General features: G+C 40.8%; 2 protein-coding genes and 1 long non-coding RNA gene across 6 annotated transcripts; 2 read left to right on the top strand and 1 right to left on the bottom strand.

The window, feature by feature from the left end:
• The first annotated feature begins 90 nt into the window (after positions 1–90).
• On the top strand, positions 91–21,998 carry LOC119487092. 3 transcript variants are annotated; one of them, XR_005206642.1, is made up of 6 exons: positions 91–217; positions 7,329–7,537; positions 10,147–10,231; positions 12,224–12,384; positions 12,494–12,664; positions 13,934–14,069. It is a non-coding gene; the product is annotated as an uncharacterized LOC119487092 (long non-coding RNA). The 3 variants fall into 3 exon arrangements; XR_005206643.1 differs by lacking the exon at positions 13,934–14,069 and adding an exon at positions 20,124–21,998 and having other exon boundaries at positions 94–217; positions 7,368–7,537; XR_005206641.1 differs by having other exon boundaries at positions 96–217; positions 7,368–7,537.
• On the top strand, positions 684–4,110 carry LOC119487090 (ras-related protein Rab-8B-like). The gene is made up of 8 exons (XM_037767746.1): positions 684–921; positions 1,477–1,537; positions 1,605–1,665; positions 1,770–1,847; positions 1,993–2,082; positions 2,181–2,246; positions 2,341–2,391; positions 3,633–4,110. Exons 1-8 carry the CDS (start codon positions 798–800, stop codon positions 3,723–3,725), a joined length of 624 nt encoding a protein of 207 aa, XP_037623674.1. The 5' UTR covers positions 684–797; the 3' UTR covers positions 3,726–4,110.
• LOC119487087 (transient receptor potential cation channel subfamily M member 1) lies at positions 4,997–27,845 on the bottom strand. Of its 2 annotated transcripts, none has more exons than XM_037767740.1 (27): positions 25,735–27,845; positions 18,250–18,326; positions 17,412–17,607; positions 17,122–17,335; positions 16,702–16,826; positions 16,441–16,612; positions 15,948–16,122; positions 15,731–15,854; positions 14,108–14,180; positions 13,876–13,976; positions 12,468–12,644; positions 12,238–12,372; positions 12,063–12,113; positions 11,824–11,964; positions 11,697–11,726; positions 11,317–11,609; positions 10,343–10,571; positions 10,094–10,225; positions 9,863–9,994; positions 9,630–9,758; positions 9,287–9,538; positions 9,017–9,209; positions 7,833–7,853; positions 7,595–7,739; positions 7,304–7,509; positions 6,653–6,785; positions 4,997–6,573 (listed from the first exon to the last, which is right to left on the bottom strand). In XM_037767740.1, the coding sequence occupies exons 1-27, from the start codon at positions 25,804–25,806 to the stop codon at positions 5,247–5,249; spliced, it is 5,055 nt and encodes a 1,684-aa protein (XP_037623668.1). In that variant the 5' UTR covers positions 25,807–27,845; the 3' UTR covers positions 4,997–5,246. The 2 variants fall into 2 exon arrangements, with proteins under 2 accessions (XP_037623668.1, XP_037623669.1); XM_037767741.1 differs by having other exon boundaries at positions 9,035–9,209.

Raw genomic sequence — 27,845 nt, 5'->3', positions numbered from 1 at the left:
TGAATTTTTTTCCCTCAATGTGGCCCTAATACTCTGTCATACCATAGACCTACACCAATGATAAATACAAATTCAAATGTAAACAAAAAACAGTTATTCATTTCCATTTTTAAAGATCCACAGGGAGCCACTGGAGAGGAGCTAAAGAGCTGCATGTGGCTCCGGAGCTGCAGGTTGCTGACCCCTGGTTTAGGCCAAGGAAATAGAGATAGTCTTGGTGAGGATCCAATTGCAGTATTGCATTTTGAAAATGTTTTGTCCCATCATCTACTTAAATTAAAAAAATGTCATTTCATCAACAGATTTGTGTTTATGTTTAATGTAGGTCGGATTTTCTTTTCTTTCTTTATATCAAATATAAAAATACAAGGAGATGAAGAAAACTGTTAAAACTGAATATAGTGCAGGGTAACAGCTGTGATACAGGACTATTAAAAAAAAGTGAACATAGTGCAGAAGAGACTGTTAAAAATGAATAAATAAGTAAAAAAAATAAAAATAATAATAAATAAATAAAAAAGCTAGGAACATATTCGACCAACTGTTATATTTTTATTTTGTCTATTTATAAAAGCCAGTGTTAAAAAAAAGAAAAGACTACATTTAGTCCTGACCCGTTCGAACTACATAGCCCATAATGCAAAGCAAAACGTGACGTCACGTCTCTAGGGGCACCGGTCTGCTGCCAGTCAGCCGCCAGACAGCTGAGGTGATTTCCAGACGGGGGGATTCCGGTGCACAGCAACGGCCTCACAGTATATTACCGAAACATATTTGGAGTCTGCAGTGTGTTTTAAATGGCGAAAACGTACGATTATCTCTTCAAGCTGTTGCTCATCGGAGACAGTGGAGTCGGAAAGACATGTCTGCTGTTCAGATTCAGCGAGGACTCCTTCAACACCACCTTCATATCCACAATAGGTGAGCAGCACCCTGCAGCCGGCAGCCGCCCACTAAAGATGCATCTCACATCTCACATAATGCATGCCCATAGCAACAGAATATACACACATTGCACAAGTTGTAGTCAATATATAGTCGTATTAATACATATTTTTCTTATATTATACAGAGCCATGTTGTTTAAAGGGGCAGTAACTGCATGAGAGCAAGACAATGGGACTGAGAGTCACATTATAATGATGTCCTGTCCTTGATGGCTCATACTGTATAGCCTATAAGCAGTGAGGTTAAATATAGAATCAAATCAAAACATGACCTTTGGAAACCTTATTGAGTTTTCCATTCAGAGTTATTGTTATATCCTCCATAAAGCCCTACAGTATACTGCAGCAGTTATTCTTGCTGTGACATTGAATGATGTCATCCTACAAATTGACGTTAACAGTCCTTTCCACAGGCTGGTTATTGCACAGGTGCCTGGTTTCAGTGCATCTTTCAGTGCATGTTTTATAATTACAATGCAGTAAGCATCTGCCTATATACACTGCTCTCTGTCTGTTTATTCAAATGCAGGAATAGACTTCAAAATCAGAACAATAGAGCTGGATGGAAAGAGAGTCAAACTTCAAATTTGGTAAGTGTTATTTGAGAAGGCTTTTTTCTCTTTTTTTTTGGTTGTGACACCAATTTGATGTTTTTAGGGACACCGCAGGGCAGGAGAGGTTTCGCACCATCACTACAGCCTACTACAGAGGAGCAATGGTAAGTCCGCTCTTATAGTCCTGCTCTTTACTCCCCATGGGTTTATCTTATATATCACAGGATCTGAGATATTGTTTGTGAGGAAGGACTGTTTTTCTTCACAGGGCATTATGTTGGTTTATGACATCAGCAATGAGAAGTCCTTTGAAAACATAAAAAACTGGATTAGAAATATTGAAGAGGTGAGCTCTGAATTGAATTGTTCAACTAATATTTTTTGCATAAAATTAATTTATGTTTGTTAGAAATTTGCTGTCTGATTTGTCATTGTGTACCGACTTTGCATAATCTCTTTTCTAATTCCCTTGTCTTTTTAAATTCTACCAGCATGCCTCGTCTGATGTGGAGAAGATGGTCCTGGGTAACAAATGTGACATGACTGACAGAAGACAGGTGTCCAAAGACAGAGGGGAAAAAGTGAGTCTCTGCAGCCGGTCATTATTAACAAGCAGCACGTAGAAATGCTATGCTCTTTTGAGTGACGCTAACATTGTATTTTTTTTTATCTCACTTAGCTGGCTATTGATTATGGAGTTAAGTTCTTGGAAACCAGTGCAAAGTCGGGCATAAATGTAGAAGAGGTAAGAAGATTATTATTTTTTTTTACCCTTAAAGTACCATGTAACATGGCCAATAAATATACATTTAACATGTTTTTCTCTTCTGTCATTCTAGGCTTTTTATAACATGGGAAGGGACATATTGCACAATCTGAGCTCAAAGACAGTAAGTGACTAAGACATTCTTATAATAGATGCGCCAGGGTTTCATTTCCACTGGGTATGGGGGGAGGGAGGCAGATTTATTCACTGAAACCTCTTGAAACTCTTCTCACTGTCCAGCTGCCATTGTTCAGATAAGAGGAGCTTAAAAAATGTTGATATCAACATCTAGGTTGCTTTCAACTATTCCTTTACTCACAGTAATTAAGCTTTGAAAGCCGTAGCGAGTGTTTGTATTTTGCATCCTGCCCCTCCCGTCTGATAGGTGGATGTTTGTACCTGGACAGTGCTCTTTGTTGTAAAGGTGCATTTATGACATTTCTCATAAAATATGAGCTCTCTATTAAAGGGATAGTTCAGGTGTTTTGAAGTGGGATTGTATGAGGTACTTATCCATAGTTAGTGTATTACCTACAGTAGATGACGACACTCCCCCAGTTTGGAGAAGCAGTAAAACGTATTTTAGTCACCTAAAAGAAAGGCTCACCCAAAATAATTAATATCAGCTTAATTGTATGCTATATTTTGAATATTTTTGCTGGTTTCAGCTGTTTTTTGCTGGATTCTTGCTGTGAAACAGCTCTTTCCGAGGGGGTACTGAAGCCGTTGTATCCCTCTATGCTCTCGCCACGCCTCCAAAACAAACTAACCGTTCGAGGCAGCAGTAGTCCAGCAGCTCCCGTGTTCCGCGAGGTAAAATTACTGTTTTTTTCAATGGAGTCTGGCTGCTTTGGCGAGAGCATAGCGGCTTCAGTTCCCCGTCGGAAAAAAACATATACTCTATAGCTGTCTCACAGCAAGGTAAGCCGGCAAAAATATTATAAATATAGCGTACACTTCAACTGATATCAATTTTTTTAGGTGGCTAAAATACATTTTGCTGCCGGCCCCGTCCACAGCAGTACATTGCTTTGCTTCCTTGCTGGTACTCCTGTCATCTACTGTAGTTAATACACTGACTATGGATAATTACCTCTTACAACCTACTTCAAAACACCCAAACTATCCCTTTAATAAAAAAACCCAAATGTTTTAATTTCCATTAGTTTATTAATAGTACTGCAATGAACATAGCACTTCTATATTTTTGGAAGTCTGATAACCTGTTTCATAATTATGTTTATTTGCTAGATTGATATGAATATAAATGCAGGAACTAAACCTACGCCCCTGACCGGTGCTACACTTAATGTGAAGCCCTACTTCATTTATAACATTTTCCACTATCATATCTTTCCTTGCCAGACTGACAACAGTGCCGGAGGATCAGGCAAACCGGTCAAGATCACGGAAAAAAAGTCGAAGAGGATAAAATTCTTCAAGTGTTCACTCCTCTAGGCCGCTCATCTCTGGTGTTCACGGCTCTATAGCGTGACTTTGCTGTTTCGGAGAGCTCCCGCCTTCCAGGCTTCCTTGCAGCAGCAGTGGTAATATTCTTACTGCCAGCTGAAGCTAACAGCTTCATGAGTGGTTGATATACCATCCTGATTTGCTGCTGACCAGAAGAGGATCAATAAAGAATGACGCCTGATATTGTTTATCCGCTCAATGCAAAAAGACTTATGAGTGATCGTGAGCGTTGGTTTGTAGCTGGCCCTGCAGTGTCTGCTCACAGGAGGCAGTCATTCTGTCAACATTTATAATACCTCTGTTTGATGTCATGAAAATAGACTTTATTAAATATGATAAAGTTCCACAAAATAAATGGGGAGGGGAAAAAAAACATTCAGATTCTTTCATATATTGTAGCATTGTTTTATACACACTACCTATTTACTATGATGATGCCGTCAGATATCAAGTCTCAGCATTGATTGTATTTGTCTGTGTAAATTCATGTATACTAATATTGCCTCTAGTCTCCTGTTGCACTGGCATCATTTCTATTTGTTCATATGTGCCTCGAAGGAGTCACAGTATTGTGATAGAAAAGACAAAAATATGTATGAATATAACCTAGTGTCTTTTTAAGGGAGACCTTATAAAGGTTTCTGTGTCAAAATGAAACTGTGAAAGGTTGTTTGTGTCTTGGGAGCTGTACCTAACTACATATTGTTATGCGATTGTCAGTATTTGCATGAAAGCTATAGGGATATACCTCAGAGTGGAACATTATTAAGCACATTTTACAGTATCTGAAAAGAATATGTTTACAGACAGTATTTGAAAGTGTTAAGTAAGGGATAATGTACAGCGAGCCGGTTATTGTTGTGAAAGAAACCCCGACAGGGCGATGCTGCACCCCGACGCGGAGGGGTGAAGGGGTTTCTTTCACAACAATGTCCCGCTAGCTGTACATTAACCCACTTATTACATGGCTACTTACTTAAGAAATCACTAATTTGACACAACGTCCGACATCAGAACTGACGGTCTGCTATAAAGAAATAACAGACCGCAGAACGCCATTGTTGACCAATCAGAATCGAGTATTCAACACAGCCGTGTAATAATTGTATTTACGTTTTTGATGTTCACATAGTGTCATAATGTCAGCACAACTAACTGATGTGTATATACTTTATTTTAAATTGTAGACATCCAACATGAAAACACAATGACATGGGGAAATGTGAATGATTGTAAGCTACTGTACGTTACACCAGTGAAAGAAAGTAAAGAAAGTGGATCTTTAAAGAGAGAGTTGTGTTGATATTCACTACTGCCAACTGACATTAACTGCATGGTTGAAAATGTTAAGAGTTTGGTAATGATTTTTCATAACTGTCTTTCTATTTTTATCATTATTGTGAAATCTTAAAAATCATAAACTCAGTCAGTTCTCTGCTTCGCTGGTAGCATTCAGTTCCTCTTCCTTGTATATACATTTTTTCCTCATTCTGTTTTATCTCCCCTCGCTTATTTCTTTTCCCGTCCATCATCTTCTTTCTCCTCTGCCTCCGTCTTCTTCCCCACATCTTCCCCTGCTTCCTTGCAGGCGTCAACGAGGTCCCTCTCGCTGCTGGAGGCTCTCGGCTCCTTGCTAACCACCTTTGCTTTCCTCTCGCTGGAGTTAAAGCTATGCGATCTGTGAGACGGATACTTGGCATCGGCTACAGTCAGATAGTCTGTCGTGTCTGAGAGGATTCTCTTGGCCTTCATCTTTGTTTGGACTGGTGCGGGTTCTGCTGCTGGAGGAGCTCCCTTACTTTCTAAAGGAATATGATCCGTCTGATTCCCCTGTTCTGGTGCAGTGCCGGCTTGAAACTGCTGGGCGAGAGCCCTGACTGTTGACACTTTAGGGATGTGACCAACAGTGCTGGGGAGCACCTGGTACTCCAAGTTCGCTGGCCACTGATTGGGTGTTTTAGTGACCTGCTCTACTACTGACTTGTAGTCTGCAGTTTGTACATCATCACCTGCTTCGGCTGGCTGGTAGATGATGCCGCTCATGGCTCTCTTCTTAGTGATTGGGGAAATCTGGTTGTGGGTTTCGGTAGGAATATATCTCAATGATTTAGTCCTCTTTGGGGAAGAGGAGTTTCCCGACGGAAGTTGGGCCCTCGTTGTGGGTTCTTCTCCTTCCTCTGGTTCATCAGGAGGGCTGACAATGATGGTGCTCATAGTCCTCTTCTTTGTCAAAGGAGAAGTGGGTTGGTTTTCGACTGGATAGTGTTTCAAGGATTTAGACCTTTTTGGTGGAGAAGAAGGCTTTAGTCTATCTAGCAGCACTGTGCTGCCGTGTTTTATGGTCTCTTCACTTGATGCTGCAGAAATAGGCTTTTGTTCACACGGAGATATGAGAATGTCCACACATGAACTTGGTCGTGACCTGTCCAAGCCGCCAACCTCTAAGGTCTGACCACCTTCCTTTGGGTTGAGAGTAGAAATGTTGGACGCCTGCCGCAGACTTCTCTGTCTTTCTACGCTAGTTTTAGTTGTCTCATCTGACTGCTTCCCTGCATACTCCTCCATATCCATGTGGAAGCGGTAAAGACTGTAACCGTCAGCGCTGTTAATGCTGCCCTGACGAAGTAGGGAGGAGGGGTCGCCCACTGAGGAGTTTCGTGAATAGGTTCTGGTCAATTCCAGCCTGTCCACGCCTGCGAGCTTTTCCAGGGCGACCGCCATTCGTCCGTGGATCTCCTCCAGCTGTGCCAGGCGCAGATCCACCGTCTGCAGGGAGGCCTTCATAGTGTTCTCCCTCTCATTCACCTCCTCCAGACGCATAGACATATTCTCAACTCTGCCACCAGAGAAACAGAAATTTTATTTAAACTGTAATCAACATGCATAGAAATGCCTACTTGAAAAAGGGTATTCACCTTTCTGAGGTAACCTTGATGCGTTCATCACTGGAGGACTGCTGCTCGTCCTCTTTCTCACGGAAATATTCCTCCACACACTGTTCTTCAAACTCGAACAGACTTTTGAGCTCCTCTGGATTCAGCCTAAGCTCTGGTAGAAACAAGTCATGACATGATGTCAGTCAGTGTGTTTCAGTCTGGACCAATACTGTTCTGTAACTGTATATCTATGGGCTACAACATGATTTCTGTTTTTTTGTGATCCAGGATGAGACTAAATTAATCAATTAGTTAAAGAAGACCTATTATGCTTTTGTGATTTTCCCTTTCCTTTAGTGTGTTATATAAAGGAGTTACTCTCTCCCACAGAAACACTGCTCTTGAACTGCCTGAAACGCCTTGGTTGAAGTCCCGCCTTTTCTTCCGTAATGTGGTGATGTCACCATGTAACACATTTGCATAAAGAGCTCAAACAGAGCGTTTCAGTTAGAGGGTGAAAAGAGGTGCTGCAACACAGCCGGTGTGAGAAAAGTAAAGCGTTTTTTGAACATTAAAGCATGTAAACATGTTCTAGTAGAAACCCAAACTACAAGTATGCACCTACAAATTAGCATAATAGGTCCTCTTTAAATTGCGTGCATTTGTTTTGTATCATTAGAAGTGACTAACTGAGTCCGCGGTCCTTCTCATCCAGCTCTCCCTCTTGTCTCTTCCTGGCACACCGCCGAAACAGCCGGTTGAAGAGGATGTAGAGGTGGCTGAAGATGATGAGCGGCGGCGGCAGGATGGGACGGTCGTGAAACGTCAAGATCAGCTGATATCTCTGGAACTTCCACACCTGGTTGGAAATGGACTTCACTTCTAAGAAAGTGTTGCTGTGGGACAGGAAACAAAGACCAGTGAGTGAGTACACACTGTAATAGTAGATGTTTCTTGTAGAATAATAGCGCATACACTCACTTGAACACCGCAATGAGCAAGTTGACCAGGAGGATGTTTGCCACGAGTAGGTAACAGGCCATAATGGCAGGTGTGAGCCAGGCGCCAGGGATACATGGAGGCAGTTTCTTCCCGTCTTCATCATATAGATGTTCACCACATGGAGCTGCAGGCAAATAAAAAGTTGTAGCTGTAGAATCTATTCTGAGATCTTTAGCTATCTGATTTGAATTGCATTCTTGGCTTGGAGACTACTCACGGTTGATTTCCATCGCATAGACTTAGAGAGACATTGAAAAAGCGTTAAAATCAGTTTACATGAGATGTTTATATCATACTTCTGTCAAGGTCAAGCAGATGTCCATGAAAGAGTGGACTAGTGTTATCAAAATGTTTCTCCAACTCGTCACTAATCAAAGATAATTGCTGTACTTTATAGCTTTGGCGTCTTTTTTTTTGTATATTAAAACAAGCAGACACTGCTAATTTAGTTTTTTGTTTTTTTTCGATAGCTGCTTGTTGCCTTCACCCTGACAGAAGAAACACAGACAGAAAAAAACTTGGAGGCAGATGATCATGATTGAGGAGATTAGATAATACCTATCTTGCTCTTCCTCAATGCAAAATGATTACCACATATTGAAGGCTATCATAGACCTTTTCATTGCCATTCTGTTGTTGGGGCAACAGCTTCGGTCCAGGTTTACTTCCTGTCAGCTGCTGCATAAAAGGTGCAGTGTGCAGGATGTGGTGGCATCTAGTGGTGAGGTTGCAGATTGCAACCAACTGAAACTTCTCCCGTGTGCAAAACGTGTAAGAGAACAACATCTTCTCATCCCAACTTGTCAAATACAGCCGCTTTGTCACGCCCCTTGGTGTCACTTTAGGATTAGGCAACCACTAAAACCCCTATAGTTAGGTGTACCGAACACCGACGGCCGTGACAAAGTCCGGTATTTAACGCCCTGGGAATGAGAACTGGCTGAGGATTGACTACAGTGGCCAATCTAGAGCCAGGGTTTAGTTTGTCCGTTCTGGGCAACTGTAGAAACATGGCGACTGGCTTTGTGAAGAGGACCCGCTCCTTATGTAGATACATACGGGTCATTCTAAGGTAATGAAAACCCAATGATTCTTATTTTCAGATGATTATACACTAAAGAAAACATGCTTATTAATATTATATTCCATTGCTACCAATAGATCCCCTTGAATTGTTACTCACTGTTCCTTTAACAAACATTGCATCAGGGGGACCATTTAGTGTTGTCAAATTTGAAAAGGTCTATAAATGAGCCAGCAGAGGGAGACAAAGTATTGATGGGTTACAGTGTAATACAGTATATTCAGTACAGTATATTGTTATTAAACATCACAGAATTTAGGAAATAAAAATTAATGAAACATTGATCATCTGCCCAGAATCAGGAAACAGAATCTTACTATGAATTCTAGTCTTACGGTCTATCGAGTCCGCAAAAACCTCTCCGTAGATCATCCAGTAGGGCATGTAGAAAATGTTTCTGGCCAGGCGCCATGTTGGCTCCTCGTCGGGGTGAAGGATGGCCTGTCGAGCCACACCGAAGCTCATGAGCACCACCAGCATGATCACCACAAAGTACATCATATCTATCATCTGAAAGACAAGAAGTTAGTTATGCATTAGTGTGCATGTCATGTGGTTTTCACATGATTTGTGAAAAATGTTCTTACCATCTTCCCTATCATCATCACATATGGTCCCAGGTACTTGTTGACGCCAAAGATGTCCAATACACGGATGTACCAGAAGATGATGTCTATGCAGTAGATGACTCTGCCGATGCCCATGTACGGTTCGTGCTGCAGCCGCAGCATTAACCCAAAGAGGAAGGTGCAGATAGCAGCCAAGTCTGTGATGTTCCAGTACTCCTCCAGCCACACACTTATCTTCTGCCTCAGCTTCCCCGGCTCTGACATCAGAATCTAGACGCCGGGGTTTTAAAGGTCATGCAGATGCTACGAAATATCTTACACATGTAATGACTCAAATCGGATCATATTTAATGGCTTGTACCTGTCTGATTTTCTCAGAGCCAAGTGTGAGGATGTATGCAATGACAGTCCACTCTTGTAAAGACGGCCATCGCTCCATTTTCACCAGGATTATGTAGTTGTACAACATCAAATAGCCCAGATAGCAAATCTATCGGAAGATGAGAATACCAAAATTACTATGAAGTTCACTTAAGTCACTCCATTACAAAATAAAATGAATAAATCATTCTTGTTTACATGAAGGGAACTTACAGTGTTGAACCAGAATTTGGTGAATGGCGCGTTATAAAACTCAAAGAACCTTTTGGCAATGGGGATTTTGCGGACATTAGTGTTGCCCTCCTCTTCATCCCCCTTTCGGGAGGTTGCATCGTTATTAGGATCCTACAACATAACAGCAAACTCTCTGACTCAGCTCATCATGTTTCACTGTTGACAAAGAAAGGTGGTATATAAACAGTATGTGTAAAATGAATTATTGACCTTGCTGGATTTTGCGTCGTCATCCTTGTCTTTTCCCTTTTCTTGGCTTTCAGGTGCTTGATAGGATGCATCATCTCCAAGACGGAAATCCAACAGTAGAATCAGAGGAGGAAAGAAGATCCCCAGAATAACCTATAGGTGAGAAAATGATCACAGTTTTTATGAGACACCGAGTACAACTAGTGTTGTCATTATTATTGTGAAATATTTCTTATGGATGCCTAAAAGAAAACAGTTTCTGTTGCCAACCTTGAGGCCGGGATTTTTGCCGATCCTTAAGCAGCCCATCCACATGTCGGTGAGCAACATCTGGCTGCAGGTGTGGGCGATGAAGTCCCGTTGTTTAGCAGCCACAGCCAGCTTCAGACAGGTGGAGTTGCTCCAGTTGACCAGCTCGTATGTTAAGAGTTTCATGGCCACCTGTTCGTCGTGCTTGTAGGACTGGTCCAACAGCTCGTAGGCAAGCTGGCCAAATTCCCTATGAAAGAGAGCGAACAGTAATATTAAAGGTGCTATAACATATAAAATTCAGCCGCTAGATGTAGCAATCTCCTTTCCTCGTTATTTGCATTTACTTCACAACAAGTGGTTGCCAGTTCTGCATATTTTATGGTCGAGTGAGACTCAGACAGATAGTCATGTCAAGTGATGAACTGCAACATCAGCCATAGTTTTTTCCACATTAACTGGCAACTTGATCGCTGATGACAAAGAGATACCATGTAATGTCGTTATATACTATTAGCTCACAAGCCTTGTTAGAAGTGGGTACCAAACATCAGATATCTTCCACAGAGAAAAACAAAACATTGATTTTGGACACGTCAAAATTTAAAAAATTATTAATTCACAATCTCAATATATTTTTTAGGAAAAGCAAATACTTTTATTCGGCACCTTTCTAAAAGCTATTATTTATTAAAGATTATTTGTGTACATAAAAATGTTATCAATAACACATTTCATTTCTATATTGCATTTCTGACTTGCACACTCAAAAGAGTTTGAGATCACAGACGAGGTAGAAAAAAACTGAAGAAGAAGCAAAAGAGAAGTTAATAACGATAATTACATAACAGATATTATAAAGTGGGCCTAAGCTGTTCAGAGCCAACGTAAAGGTGCTAAAATTAGAGTGATATGCACCTGCGTGTTTGTATCTTGAAGAAATACATTGTGACTCTACAAGTGAAACCTGTGTGAGAGATGTTTTATGTACTGACTTGGAGTTGTTCTCCAGGTCTTGGGAGATGTCATCCACCAGTTCACTCTCGGAGCACTCGTGGGCCATGGCTTTGTACAGTTTACAGGCCACCAGCGCTTTCGCCATAGCTTCTTCTCCACGCTGCCAGAGAAACAGCGCCATCTTCTGGCGCTTCATCAGCACCGCCCACAGCATCAGCTCATGGAAGGGGAACTTGAATCGACAGACCTCGGGGTCGTCCACATCAATCTCCACCTCTTCCTCTTTCTTCTTTTTCTGCTTTTTCTTGCCCTTGCCCCTCGGTTCATCATCCTAACAGAATGAAAACATGACGATAGATTATTGTGCTGTATTGTTTCAGCTATACTTTAATATTTTGTTGTGGAAAGGATACTCCACCTCCATTCCTAGAAGCTTCAGCGCCTTTGGCTGCAAGAAAAGAGCAAAAAAATGAGCATTAATACCAAAATGTTACCTAATATGATGAACGAGCCATAATCAATTATTTTCTGCCACCCATGCGTACCCTTTTTAGTCCGTACAAATTATTGTAGAGGTGGCGGAAAGCTTTCCTGGTGTAATTGCTCCTGTAAGCTCCACCCATGAAGCACTCCAGCACCAGACCAATATCAATCAAAGTGATCTGATAATCTGGAGGAAGGTTACCCTGCAGAATCACCAGAGTAATATATAATATAGCAAATGTCTCAAGATGATACATAACGTGAAATGATCTTAAACATTTAATGGGAAAGATCATTTTACCTTTTTGACGTCCCTAACCACAGCATTCAGTGAATTAGCAGGGCCAAGTTTCTAGAAGAAGAGGGGAACGGAGAGAAGGAAGCAGAGTGTCAACTTTTTTTCATATTTGTCTGATCTGTATTTGAGGGATTCAGACTTGGTCTCATTTTCATTTGTGGCAGTGTGTCAGGCCCACCGTGTTGTACAACTCCTCCAGTCTGGGAATGGTGAGGAAGTGGTGAATGTTGACCCCGTTCTCGAGGAGCAGTTTGACAAAGTCCACTCTGTCCAGCACCAAAGCGTCCATCATAGCCTGCTCCAGAGAGTTCACCTAAGAGAGAAAGTAAGACAGATGACTTATTATGACTTCTTATATATGCATCACAGCCATCTTTATGTTTTTTTTATCATACACCCCACTCTTACCCAACGAATCAACTCCAACTTCCTAGGGTCTGTTTCCTCTGGTGGTTCAGGCTTTGCCTTTCCCTTCCCCTTTCCCTTCTTCCCCCGGGCTTTGTTTCGAGGAGCACTGGCGGGACTCTTCTGTTTCTCCTGGGCCGGGACTACAGCAGTCGTAGCGGTGGCCATGGCACCGGCAGGCTTAACAAGCAGGAAATAAGGTAAAGTTTATGCATAAACATATCAGTAATACTTGATTACGTTAAAGGTGCATTGATGACATTGATAACATTCAGCCACTGCAGTGGTTCCCAAACCTTTTCTGCAGGGCCCCCCTTTCGTAGATAAAAAATATTGTCAAGCACCTGCTGAGGCCAGTGCAGAACTATGCATCATTAATATTTAGCCCCCCCCATAACTCTGGGCCCCACTAAGGGGTCCCGCCCCACCGTTTGGGAACCACTAAGCCATTGGATGTTGCACTCTCCCCTCTGATGCGCATCTTCGTTTGTTTGTTTGAGGGAACTATAACGTAACGTAACTGGACACAACCGTCACTAATGCTAAGATGCTCGTCAGGGATTGTAGCTGTTATCTTTCTCATTTTGACAATCTAACCGGTGACAACACATTAGTTAAGGTTGTAAGCACTATGGCTGTTGGTAGTTGTTGTTGGTTTTGTTTAAATATGCCAAATTGTAATTTTATGGATTATTGTTGTTCGGACAATTACGCTAAAACAGCTAATATATTCTAACGTCAGTTGTCACTTGTTGCCATGGTAAATTCATGTATTCTGCAGCCTGATGGAGACACCAGTGTCAAATTTATCTGTTTTTTTGGCAACGTGATCGCCAACGACACAGAGATATCACGTGATACGGACGTCGTTACACTATTGGCTCATAAACCTTGTTAGAAGTAGGAACCGAACGTCTTCATCTCTATCTTCCACAGAGATAAACAAAACAATCATTTCGGGCCCGTCAAAATCTTTAAAATGATTAATCATAATATTTTTTTTAGGAAAAGCAGTACTTTTATTCAGCATCTTTCTAAAAAAATATATATATATTTGTCTACATAAAAATGTTATCTCCTTTCAATCATTTGTGCATCTGAGAAACACAACACAGTTCATAGATCCTTCTGTGCTTCTGCTATATGTTGAGGACGCACTGTTGTTTAAAGTTCCCCTCCAGACATGTTTGAAGAAACATAAAAATACTCTGCTTTGAATAATAATTTATATCTGATGGGTTTTTCCACAAAGTAAAGTAACAATAAGCCAAACACATTTTTGAGCGAAGGGGGACTATTTCAAAACCAAATTCTTTCCTCCTGTACTAAATACATCCTTGCCAACTTTGCAACTGTAGTGCACTCGTGTGGAATGATTCATCTACGCTATTCGGATGTGAGCACCACTCACTGGTAAATTGTGTCCGTAAACAAAGATGTGATTGCGAGCAATGTCCACTCTGTTCCAGGCCAGAGCCAAACTAAGCTGGTCAGCTGCTGCAGCGTTCGTGCCTGATGCAAAAGAAGCAGAAGGAAAGAGAGAGAATAGGAAGCATTTAGCACATTGCAAGAAAATAATTGCTGTAATGTAATAATACACATATTGTTGAGATGTCTAAATGTGTGATGCAGCCAGATAATACCTTTTAACAAGGCGGTAAGAATGGCCATTTCAATATCTTGTTGTCCCTCTGAACCCATTCGAAAAACTGTGATCTACATGTGAGAAATAAAGAAAAAGAGAAGAAGCCATAGACGGTAATGGTTGAATCAGCTGATAACAAACCACATAAATGAACGGATGCATGAATGAACCACTCTCACTGCAGCTGCAAGCATGTGGCGATGAACTGATGGCAACTGAAACCTCTCACTGCAGGCTGACCCTCGGAGCACAAACGGCTAATTTTACTTGTCAGACAGCGTGATAGGGCTCTCCTTGACTATATCTAATGAAATCACGCTGACGGTCACATGTGCAGCCATGGTAAATGGGATTAAGTTGGCATGAATATGTGGCGCAACGCCAGAGATTTCAGGGCTGGTCTCGGGATGCGTTGATAATGAGCAGCAGTGTGCGGACTGAAAACTCGTGTTTGCTCTTTCAGGGTGCACTGTGTGCTTTTTTTGCAAACAGGGAGACTTTTATAATAGTTAACTCCTAATATGGTTAAATATTGCATCCTTGTGTTATATCACAGTGTTTTTTTTTTGTTTTCTAACCCAGCTGTTCCCATGGGATGCACTTAGGATGAAAGGATTATTTGGGGACTAGACTGTGACACTGATTCACCTGTATGTTAGTCATGGCACTTTAGATTAAGAGCAGGCAACAGTGTGGCCTCTTAGCTGTGTATAAAGAGCTCAACACAACTTGTCACATTGTCTGGGTCGGGTATCAGTGGAAACTAAATGCCCACAGCGGTATGATCTTTAAAAAAAGCAGTTTAAGTTGCTTATCTGAGTGTGTTGGCGCATTAGGCAGTCTAATACGTCGGGGATAGAGGATGCAGAGTCGCTGCTGGTGAAGTGACAGCACTCTGGGGACTGAAAAAAAAAAGCCTGGGGAGTAGAATGAGTGGAACCTGGTTTAGGATTAGGGAGATGGATCCTCTCCTCCATCTGTGTGCTGCATGCTTACTGTGAATGGACAAAGTAAGAGCCTTTGCTAAGCAGGTGGTAGTGTGCGCTGATCTTTCCCAACCAAATGTATGGAAGTCTGGAGATTATATACGCCGGGTATTACAAACTACTAATCACATCACTTATGGAAAATATGATGGAGAAGCTGCTACTATTTAGGTGCCAAGGTCTCCAGCAAACACTTTAACACTTTGGAGAAACACTCTCAGCTCAGGCATTAATCTGTGAAGACTCTCACCATGAACTGCATTGTTTACATCGGAGTAAACAGTTTATCGCTGCAGAATCAGACACCCCACCACCACCACCCACTGTAAAGCTGGGTGCTTATATATGAGCGTTGATGATGTCCTGCAGATGCCCCAGATTTATATGAACACACCACACGAGCACAAGGAGAAATGACAAGCACGTTGTGGGGATTATGTTTATTCAATATGTTAATGGCACACACACACAGATGAGTGGAATGGATGAATGACGATGGAGACCAGATGCTTCACAACTGAGATATTTATTGATCGACACAGACATGTTATTTTCAACTACAAGATGGAATATCTTGAATATATATAGATATATATTCAATATATTATTATTTTCCAGTTTCTTCTTCTACTCACCAGTTCCCTTTTCTTCATGCACTCCATAACCATGAGCAGGATTTGCTGCGACTGGCTTTTGCTATAGTTGAAAGTCTTTTGAATAGTCACCAAAAGTTGCTCTCTGACGTCATCATTAACCAGGCTGGAAGAGGAGATTCAAGGATTTCAGCTTTTTTACCAAAGGTATAACATCCAAGTACAGTAAAGTAAAGGAGAAATCATCTATAAATCTCACCCTCCGTCCTCTGAGAACTTGTGTGCGAAGGAAATGATGTCGGAAGCGCGGCCGCTGCCGTCGCACACCACCACGGGGATGGGAGGCTCGTCTCTCAGGCTCTCCAGTGCGATGGAGATCACATTGGGACCTCCCTCCACTATCAGACACACTAGAGGAACCCCCTGACCCAAACCTGGAACACACACAGCCCAAAAAACTCAGTCCTTCCAGCCATCCATTTATCACTGAAGTGTCACCTTGTGATAACAGAACTTTGAGAATGAACACGCTGATGTGATGTTTGAACAGACGAAACCAGAGGAGGGAGGGAGTGAAGTCAGTGGTGACAGTTGAGCATCCCTTTGCTGTCCCTGCCTTATCCGAGCTCCAGGCATAGGATGACAAAGGGAAGCCCACAGGCCACAAAAGAGGAGCTCTCCATCGACACGTCCAACAAGACTCATACACACCATGGAGGATGTTTTATATATATGTCTGCGGAGTGACTTACGTGTGTTGATCTTCTGCAGGGAGATGTGCTTCTCAAGCAGCCGGCGGAGTTTGACCTCTGAGCCGTACTTCCCACAGGTGCCGTTGTCAGTCAAGATGAAGTGGGAGTGGCTGTTGTTGAGCGTGGCAAGCTTGCTCAATGGGTTCGCCATCGTCTGATAGGGTTTGTTTACCTGGAAAAAGAAGGAGAAATTAGTTCAAGAAGAAATATTAGTAAGGAAAGGGTCTTTATCTACTGGAAACTCAACGCAAATGCTCTCACATCTTTTCCGATGAGATCCTCTTTGTTTTCCAGGATCCCCCATGGAGCGATCCCTATAGCGCACACTTTCCCTCGTGACTTGGAGGAGTGGTCCTTTAAGGCGTCTCCAACATGACGGATCACCCCTATAGGTATAAAGAGCAAAACATGAATAATGACTGCCTAATGGGGCTGCATCATGGGACACACTGTGGTTACTGCACACAAAATCCACACAGATTGTCATTTGTGATGAATTTTCCCCAACAAAAGCTCTAATTACAGCGCTTAAACCTGTGACAATGGGTTGGTCAAATCTCCCCCCCAGGAAATTGCAGAATAGGTATTACGTAATGACAATTTAGAGCAAAGGTAATCTTCTAATGTCACATTTTGTTAAGTGAACATTAAAAGCGTTATCCCGAACGGTCAGCCTCCTACCCGTGTTGACGCCACCCGTGAAGATCCAAGCTCCGGTGGTGACGGCGGCTTTGATCAGGCCTTTGCCAAACACTTGCTTGAGTTTGGGCTGGAGGTCGAAGTTCTGGAGGCCTCCGTGTACGGAGATGAGCAGGGTGGGCAGCTCCAGCTGCCAGTCCTTCACCATCAAGTGCAGGAGGTTGTCAGGTTTGGTGTCATAGGAGACTCGTATATACTAGGAAAGAAAAGAAGGGATTATTTTTTGAACCACACAGTTACTTTGACGTAATTTTCCAGTGGCTGAGACTCACCATGGCCTTGTTGATGAACCCTCCACCCTGGAACTCGATTAAGCCAAAGGCGTCTGTCGGGTAGGTCCTGGTGTGCTTGATCTGACTCCATTTATCCTTTGGGGTGTCGATCTGCACCAGCTGGTTCGCCTCCTCTAGTGAGTTGGCACCAGCCGGGATGGCCGGGTGCTGCACCATCAGCTGACCACAGGCACATCTACATAGATCACAGAACAAACATGTCAGTCAGATCCTGGATCCTGTGTGGATGTAGACTTAAAAACTAGTGTGAGCAGTATACTATCCAGAAGCGGATGAGCCAAGTGTTGTTTAGTCTGCTCATGAAGGCCGTGCGTTTTTTTCCTCGAAACACACATCGCACAGGCTCTTTCATGACTGTGCCCATTTCTGGGAAATGTGTGCCTCGGCGAACAAAAGGCCTGCACTGCCTGACTGCTCTCAGAGCCCAGGATAGTAACCCTGTCCTACAATACACTCTGAAATAATCAGTTTTAATCCTGATAACCTGTAGTCAGATGTGTCATGATTTAGTAAATTAATGAGTTACATATTCTATCAACAAGGGCCCAGTTGACAAGTTTTGCTTCTATTTAAAAAAAAAAAAAAAAAAAAAAAGTTTTATAGACTTACTTAGTGTTCACATTTTAAATTAATTTGAGTAAAATGATAATTGTTTGCAGTAAGCTCTCTCGAGGAACAACTTAAATAGATTTGATGATAAATTTGAGTTGTTTTGATGAGTTTTGGAGTCATGTTCAAATGATAATGACATAGCTGCTGTTGAAGGCCATATATTTGCCACAAGTAATAAATAACCATTTAAATAGAGTGTAATTACCTGGTCGGGTCCTTGGTGGGAAATTTGTGAATACATTCTCTTTTATTAAAGGTCCTCTCAATCCAAACTTTTTGTGCCTGTAAAGAGAAAGAATAAGAGAGAGAGAAAAAGTGTTAGCTCACATGGTGTCATACCACAGTCACAGGGAGATCATCTTCACAGATATCGGAATTTAGATTTCACTATGAAAATCCTCTTAGTATTAATCCCGGCTAAAAGATGAAGATGCATCCTGCAAAAGAAACCCAGTGAGAGAGGAGAAAATAGAAATCAAAGTGAAAATGTTTCTGGAGAAATACAGTTTATATTGTTGACGAACAGGTTAAAAACATTGTATAAAGTAAGGTCGAGCATTTCTTGTTACTCCTGAGATCATTAGAGCAGAGTTGATGTCGACTTCATTGTCTGCTCGAGCTCGATACGCAGCCAGTGAAAAGAATCACACAAAAGTATGATGCCCACGCAACTTTGTCAAATGATTGCTGTCTGATGTTTTTCCAGTGCTGAGCAAAAATAACCTGAGTTCAAAGCAGAGTTTCTCTGAGGGCCATTGTTGACGGTGGGGAGGCCCAATTAAAACTGAAGCATTGGAAGCAAATCTGTCCAGGAAAACACTTGAAATCATTAGGATATTTAACGGCGTTGTAACTTGACCCATGAGTCTGAAGTCATATGAGTATAAATGAAAGACTCGTGTGTCTTGTCTTGTGAACAGTAATCACAAGGGCCAATAACACAGTACAGTTACTGTTCTCAATTTATCTGCATCAATTGGTCTCAGCCAGAAGGGCGGCTGCTAAACCACAAATTAAGTTCTGCATGAAGATAAAAAAAATAATTTGATCAGGTATGTAGTTTTTTTTTTTTTTTACAACCTGTCGACACACTATGAATACATATTAATGGCATGTAATATACCTGATAACTGGAACAGTGCTGCTGTTATTTTTTATTCTTTAATCTACACTTTTCATCCTTCCCTCCAAACATATATAGATAAACCTTTTTTTCTGCACCCCTGTATTGTTTGCTAGTGCAATGACCTGATTTTACCCACCAGACTCATTATGTAGTCATCTCATAATGACTTGGTTGAGTAGAAAGGAAAAAAAAAACTAATGTTTTGCTAAAAAAATACACAATATTCCTATTTATTCAGATACAATGAGGTTATTGCTTTTTTCTTTTTTAAAACTAATTGTTTGCATGAAGAAAATTTTAATAATAATAATTTATATATACTACTATAATACTTTATCTAGGTAGCTTTTTGCAAAAAAAAAATAATATTACCACCGTGTTGTATTTTCAAGAAGTCCAGGGTATAGTTGGTTGTTGGTGTCTCTCAGTGTTATCATGCATCATTAAGCACCCTGTTCCCGTTCACCACATCTGAATTCACTAAAATGCTCTATAATTTGTTATAACTAATTCTGTCATAAAAGTGATGCAATTAGGTTTTAAAAGAGTTGCAGTTACAGAAAGTAGACACACTTACAGAGTCCGAGCTGCAGAGTCCTGTCTCTAGTGCTGCTGGGACGTTAAAGCCCAGAGAGTCTGCTGCTTCCTCCTGCTGCTGCTGCTGCTGCTGCTGCACTCCCAGTCAAGTGCTCCCATTGAATCCCACAAGACATGAAACTTCTTCACTTTATGAGGGCCGGCTAATATGATGAGCATGTGAGCAGGGTCTTTGTTCGCCCAAGTCTCATGACTCCAGTTCAAGGTAATCCTTTTGGGAGTCCCATGACCCCTTCTCCATGCCCACAGGGTATTTTCATCCTTCTGCTTGAACAAGGCACAATAAATCTACTTTGATAACCGGCCCCTAATCTCCCAATTTGTTGAAACTCCTTTTCTTTGTGCTCACTTCACAGTGTGGAAGATCTCGGCTCGTGTGAGAAGACAGAGCAGACCCGGCTAACCTAAAAAGCCCACTGCGGTCTCATTCAGAGGCTCCCCAACATTTCATTTGAAAAAATGTTTCACCCCCTCCAACTACTTTGATTTCAACCCAATTTGCATAATTGAGAGAATTGGATGCAGGCATTCCTTTGGAAGGCGCCTTGTTAAGACATGACTGCTCTCCAGTTGGGGGCAAGGTCAGTCAATGCTAATTGCAGTTAATCTTTATTCCCATCCACCATGTTTTGTGGAGGAAAAAGAAAACTCAGCAGAGCAGCTATTCAATATTCTCTTTTGCTCATGTTAAGTGGATTTGCATTTTAAAAAGATTTTGTATAATAAATACTATCCTCCCAGCAGACTGAAAAGGGATATTACTGTTTTGAAAAATCACATTTAGCCCACTGGCTGCTATCCAACAGTGTAAACTGTGGGCTAAAACAGATCATTGGATATCAATAGGCTTCTGTTTGGGTAAGGGAAAGTCATGATTTCTTTAGATTCGTTTAAAATGAATCCTGTTTATTGTACATGCTGGACTTAATGGAGTAATTCAATTAAAACCATTTAAAGTTATCAAGGAGCATGCTTAAATATGAAGAGGAGGGCATTAGGTGAGCTAGGAGCTGAGATGGAGTTAACAAGCACAAAGTTGTAGACATCCATTTAATACCTCCCTCATGTGAAATGGTTTAATAAGCTCTCCTTTTATGGTTGAAGTGAGCAGTTTGAGTTTGACTCTAAGTCAGAGTGATAAAGACAAAGAGAGGTTGGTGGTTGATGACTCAGAAAGACAGACTGAAAGAGAGAGAGAGGCCTAACATGTCCCCCAACTTGCCCCTTTTGGTCCTGCTCCGGTTAAAAAACACACGTGGGTCGCTGTTAATTATAGCCGGGGAAAACAAAAGCGCATTTCCAGAAGGGTTTGGTGAGCATGTCGCAGCTCTTTCAGCTTACTTAAACTCATTAACCACAGCAATTAAAACCTAAAATCCAGTCAGCGACCAGCTGCCTCGTTAAGAGCTGCCTCTGAGCACTTAACAACAAAAACCTTAAAGAATTAGATACCGCAGGATCGGATTGGGTCACAGCGAGCAAATTAACGAGACTTAAGACAAGCCTCGGAACAATAAACAACATTGAGTCCAAAGTGCAGAATTTTCTGAGGAAATGGTCGTTCGAAACAAAAGACAATTGTGTGAAATGGAAAAAAGTGCTGGATTGCTGAGGAGGTCACAGAAAAGGTAGATGTATGACCTCTTTTTTTGTATTAGCTGTACTGATGCAGTGATGCGTTTCCTCCCAATTACCACTGGTTTTATATGCATATGTTAATAAGAATATGTACTTCTACCAGTTTCACAATGCAGTAGACACAGTATTTGTTGCCAGTTGAGATGTATGCCATACATTCATGACCTTTTTGCACTAGCATCACATGGTCCTGGTCTCCTGACCCACAGCTTAGCGAGCAACAAGATCACAGCAAATTTGTTCCAGTGCTGCTACAATTACACGGACCGTTCAGCTCCCAGCAGTCATAAGGAAAAAGGTATAATGACAGCTGTATTTCTGTGCGTTGACCATCTGACCTGGTCAATTTCAGTGCATTTTGAACACATAATTGTGTGGCTTTAAAAACTATATGTTTGATTTATTCTGAATATTGAAGCAATGAAGGACTTCACGCAACGAAAAGCCTCATCAGCACAAGTGAAATGGATCAGAAAGGATTTGGGGGTCCTAAAGGAATGTCACCAGGGTTGAAGATAAAAGCAACTAATTGCTCGGCTTTGGTATTGAATGGCGATGTGGTTGGAGCTTGATGCAGTGTGACAGGAAGGAAGCCCATGTAGACTCCTTTTACTGTCTAAAAAAAAATATCCCAGACTCATGGTCGAACCCACGTGGATCAAATAAAAAGCTGCCTTTTACATATTTTCACCGGAGGGGGAAAAGATATTTGGACAAACTTGAGTTATAGGGCTCTGAATAGGCACATTTGCATTGCAACTGTGAAGCGAACTGTTTTCAGTCAGCCCTGTTTGTAAATGCTCTCATTGTTCCTCCTGGGTTTGAAAATCCAGTTAGCCATCACATGAGTCCAACATGTCACTGATTATCCCCGAGAGTTGAGGGAGTCATAAGACGTGTTTTAAAGCTGCTGGTTTGCCCCAAAGGAAAGGCTGACTGGAAAAAGAGAGCAAATGAAATTTTACATAAAATCAGATAAAGCCTCTGTAAAACAAAAAGTATGAACATTTTTTTTTTGTAGTGAAGAGAAGCATTTCTCAGCACAGAAACAGGTTTAAGTGAAATCTTCTCTAACCATTTTTATAAGGCATGATCTTTATAAGGTATCAAAACTTAGGATAACGAAATTGCAGTTACCCTCAAATGGTGCATTGTCCTAAAATACTACAAGGAATAAATAAGTCACGAATAAGATAATAGATTAGTAATAAATATGAGCGATACAAAGTGCAGAATCTGAGCAATGGAAGTATAAAATTTAGGGATATACCGATACTGGATCAGATGTCAGGCCGATGCTGACTCAAATAGCTGGATCGGGTTTCAGTGATAATGGGGCTATTCTATTCAATTTTATGTTTATATACTATATACATTATATACTGGAATTTTAATTTCTGTTTAAGTTTTGAGCAATTTGTAGCTGCATTAAGAAGGTTTACAACACTTGAACTGTAATTCCTGTTAATTTTGAAGATTTTTTACTAAGTTGCTAGAGTACGATTTATTATTTTAATAACAAAGAACAATTAAATTAATTTATATGTATATATTTATTGGTTACATTTTGTTTTACAAAGTTAGGAAAGCAATGTTTAAGTCAAGCCTGATGTTTCCTTACACATAAAAGAATGATCCCAGTCACTTCCACACAGTGAGGCAAACAGCTTATTAATTAATCACTGGTATCGGATCGGTACTCGGTATCGGCCGATTCCCAAGCCCAGGTATCGGTATCTGGACTGAAAAAGCTGGATCGGTGTATCCCTAATAAAAATATAAGCAATATGAGTATAATACAATAACGCTAAAATACTACAGAGTGTGCAAACATACGCAGCAGCATGCAAAAGTCCAGTTTTAAAGGTTTTGACAGTAGTTATATATAAATGTAAGCCTGACATGCTATATCAAATTTAAAAAGAAAACCACTGCAACACTCAATTACGAGATATGATCTTGAGAGTTGCTTCTGCAACATAAATATAGTGTGTCAGCTAACAGCCAATCAGTGACAAATGTATGACCTTGTCTTGACATGTGATTGTAAGAGTTTGCCATCTCCATAGCAGAATTCAATCTTCAAGGCTTTTCTCTTTGCTTTGAAAGAAAAATCTATTTGGTTTGATTCATAATTTATGTACAACAACCAACTAAGTTTGCATTTAAGTAACCAATTTAACTTTATTACAGAATACTTCAACATCTTTTCAACAATCTGGTTTAACTTTTACTTTTCAGACGCTTCGCAGACCTTCACACAAACACACACAGGGCCCCCGACCCTGAGCCTTAAAGCTTCTGGAGGATTCTTGGCCCTCACCTGACCTGAGCCTGACACTTACATCACGCAGTCATATGATCTCGCAAACTCAGAGTGAAAATTGTAGGTTTTGTTAACCACATTTTGGGTTGGCTTTTATTGATATAACACTTTTTTTTTTTTTTTTTTAAAAAGGTCCAAGCACAATTAATAATTCAAACCCATCCGGCTACAGATGCTTTCAGGCCATTTCTTTCCTAACTGTTTAATTCTCAGTAAAAGAGGTCAGTAGAGGCAGCTGGAGAACAGTGTTATCTGTCATTTATGGCAACAAGGTAATAATATCATATGAACACATTTAACTGAATGGGATCTCTGTCTGTTGGTGGAACGTATTTAAGGGTCCCTCATTTCTAATCATGTGTCATCCAACCCACATTCAAAGAGATATCGCCTTTACTCTATTTCTGATGCACCACACCACGGATGAAAATAAATCCTTCTTCATACCATGACCCGCTGTAAACGATGAAGTATACGCTTATCATTTGAATAAAGCAGATAAATCCATGATTAAAGACTATCTTAACAAAATGACAGATATGCATGATCAGAAAAAAAAAGGACAATGTTATCTGTCAGCTGGTCTGTGCAGCAAATGAGTTTATATTTAGCAACATATCGGATGTCATTAAAAGTGTAGCTGAGAGCCATGACATTGCTGATTGCTTTGCGGGGTAAACCTCATATAAAAAGGCAGAGGATTATACAAAGAATATTAATCCCACCAAATAATGCCTGCTGTAATTTATAGAAACCCATCATACCAAGTTCTTTTAATGGTGTCACATATAGCTTACTGTTGATAAATACATCAGGAGCAGATTTAACCACATGGTGAACAATTTTCCTCAGAATATTGTGATGTTGATTATGCATATGGACTATATGTAATCTACAAAAATGCTTTATGTTGTATTTCACAGTTTATTTTACATCTTTATTTTTTTCTGGAAAACTAGAGGTATTTAAATGTTTAGATTTACTACTTATACTTTATTTTAGAGACTGCATTTAGCATATTTTTGATGCTAAATGCAGTACCTGTGAGGGTTTCTGGCCAATATTTGATATTGCTTTGTGTTGTTAATTGATTTCCAATAATAAATATATACATACATTTGCATAAAGCAGCATATTCGCCCACTCTCATGTTGATAAGAGTATTAAATACTTGACAAATCTCCCTTTAAGGTACATTTTGAACAGATAAAAAATGTGCGATTAATTTGCGATAAATCACGATGAAATATTTGAATCGATTCACAGCCTTACTTTATTTTAAACTAGTTAAATGAGAAAGTGTTCCTGCTCTACATGCATCCACAAAAGCAACACAAACTGAGTTAGTTTGCCGTGTGCGTGCCTGCTCTAATCCCAGCATGCACTGCTCGTTGGATTGGGAGCAGAAGCATGCATGCGTATAAAAATTGCATCTTTCTTGCTTTCAAGGACATATTTAACAGGAGTGTGTTAATCACATGAAAGCAGACTTTAGAAATATAGAAACGTCCTTAATCTGTCGTGGTCGTGGTCGTCCGCACTGGGCCATTATGAAGGATTAAACTGCAGCACTGGAGTGAGGGGCTCTTGGAGCCTGCTCAGCTTCAAACACCACTTAACAGTAAGTTTGCGAGGCTTTGGGAGTGCAGACCATGTGCACACCAGTATACCAGTAGCAGTCCTGAATGGTGCGTGTCATCGTACCATAGGGGCTCTGAAGTGATTGGTTGAAAGCTAATGTGGCCAGCTCATATGGTTTCATGGGACTCGCTGTACAACGCAAGTCATTCTCAAAGTAGTCATATGGTTTCTGGATACAAAAAGTAAAAAAAAACAACTTAAGATACAATGCAGTAGTCCAACACCAAAAATTTACTTTCAAAACGAATGCCACAAAAATATTTCAAGAAAACATCACTTTTTTTTAGACTATAGCTTAAGATGCAACTCATTAAGGTACTGAGAATCACCTGTTGAGTGTGACAGCACAGGCTTCATCTTACCTTCTGCGAGCCAGACACGGTGCGTTTGAGGGAGCCCCGTTTAAAGTTGGTACTCTGGCCCTTGGCGTCCATGTTGAAGACTTGAAGAATTCAAGTCAAACTGACTCAGAAAGGGATCCTTCGAGACTGGCGAAAGGTCAGGGTTCAGCATCAACGTCAGAAACAGACAGAAACCCCAGATACCCGCTACAGAACCAAGGCATGACAGCAACCTCTGGATTCACACTTAAAAAAACCCCATCATTAAAGGTTTCAGCGCTTCTCTCTCTCTCCTCTCTGCAGCTTTACTCCCAACTGACAAAGACAGAGATCCCAGCCAGGGATATAAATCACTCGATGACACACTTGACACATAGACCCTTTTCCTCTGCCGGGGCATCCCATAATCAGGCTTAATGCAGCCGGCTCTTACGAAGCCTCAGAGTCTAATGGATAGAGATTTAATAAATGGTTATTGAAGGTAAATCTACTTTGGCACACCACAACCCCAAAACAGGCTTAGAGAGACCATGCAAGCTGTGAGGCTAAAGTTAGCCGGCAGGAAGCCAAAGGTTGTCCCACCAGATGAGGCTCAGTGCGTCTGATGGGGAGGACAGGAGTGTCCCATCAGGGTGCACACACACAGGTATGCACACATACAGTTGCCAGAATTAACACACAGTCATTTCAATCTACAAGAAGACAGATCTCTGGGAGAAACACACCAGGAATATTATCTCCAATTATTTCAGACTGCACACCTTCTACCTGTTCCATCAGATATATCTTTATTATCAACACAAAATGCCTTATTGTCCCATGTTTTTATAGTTGTGTTACTATTAGAATATAATGCATGGTGGATTTAATCTCCTTTTAATTTAATGGCAACCTTTTAAATGTAGTTCCCTTCCACATAAAGTAGTCTCACAGCACAGATTTGGAGCAGCTTGATGTTAAGTATTGTTAAGAGTTTGACCTCTTATATAACACCAACAATACTGATGCAAAATAAAACTATTAAGGCTTAATGCCACATTGTATTTGGCCTACCCTGACGAATGAGAGCACATATTCTGCTATTCATTAACAGAGCTTGGAATATGATGAAACATTAACGAGTTGCATTACTTTTATCACTTTCAGACCAACTGAAACCTGTTATGTAATGTCATTATGACATTATGAACGTTTAGCTGAACAGAAAATGATGTTTAAGTGCCTCAACTTCTAAATCTGAGAATCTAAACTATCTGCTACCTCGCAGTAGATCTGTTACAGGATACATGAAAGGAACAAAGTGTATTAAGGTTTATGTAGATTTCGCTTTTTCTTCAAATCAAATAGAAAGTATCGGAGCTTCAGATGGAAAAAGATTCAAGTTTTAGTCCACAGACAGACAAATTAGATATGCAGCAACTCCCCCTACTGGATACTAAGTGGAATGGTTTTAAGGGCAAACATGAGTAATATGTTTGAATTTGATCCCCAAACTGACCTCTAAATTACAGGGACACCAATATTTCCCAATATTGATATTTATCATGGAAACATATAGTGGAAACTACACAGCATCAGGAAGCATGATAACAGCCTTTTCAAGCTATATTTGCTTTACAGTAAATAAGATGATCAGACAAAACCCCTTAACATCTGCTTTTCCCTTTTATTTCCCCTTAAGCTTTAAGGTTAGAAAAATCACCGTAATCCACAATATCATATATCAGCCAAGTCTCACAGCAAACTGTATAATAGACACGCCTGTCCACCGGAAGAAAGCGTGTCAGTGTTTCATTTTGTGTCGCCTAGACATGAATATTACACGCCTGCATGCAGAGTTTAGTAGTGACGGTTATCATCTTACGTTTGTTATGTGTTGTATAATGATGGAAATCTAACTTCAGAGCTAGTTACTTAGTATATAAAGTGAGAAAGACCATTTATGGTGGGTGGGGAGGTGTATGGGTCAAACAAACACACGACTTTCAAGCGGGAGACTGCGGTTTGAGGTTCAAGACCGGTGTTTTGTCAAAAAACGTATAGCCTGTTGCAAAGAAGTGAAAGTCAATTGTTTGCTCCATTGCAACATCACAGCGCCCAGAAGCAAGGCTACGCCTCCGCCATGTTGGACT

The sequence above is a fragment of the Sebastes umbrosus genome, chromosome 4, assembly GCF_015220745.1.
Source record: "Sebastes umbrosus isolate fSebUmb1 chromosome 4, fSebUmb1.pri, whole genome shotgun sequence".
NCBI lineage: Eukaryota > Metazoa > Chordata > Actinopteri > Perciformes > Sebastidae > Sebastes > Sebastes umbrosus.
This window is presented reverse-complemented; position numbering and strand designations above follow the sequence as displayed.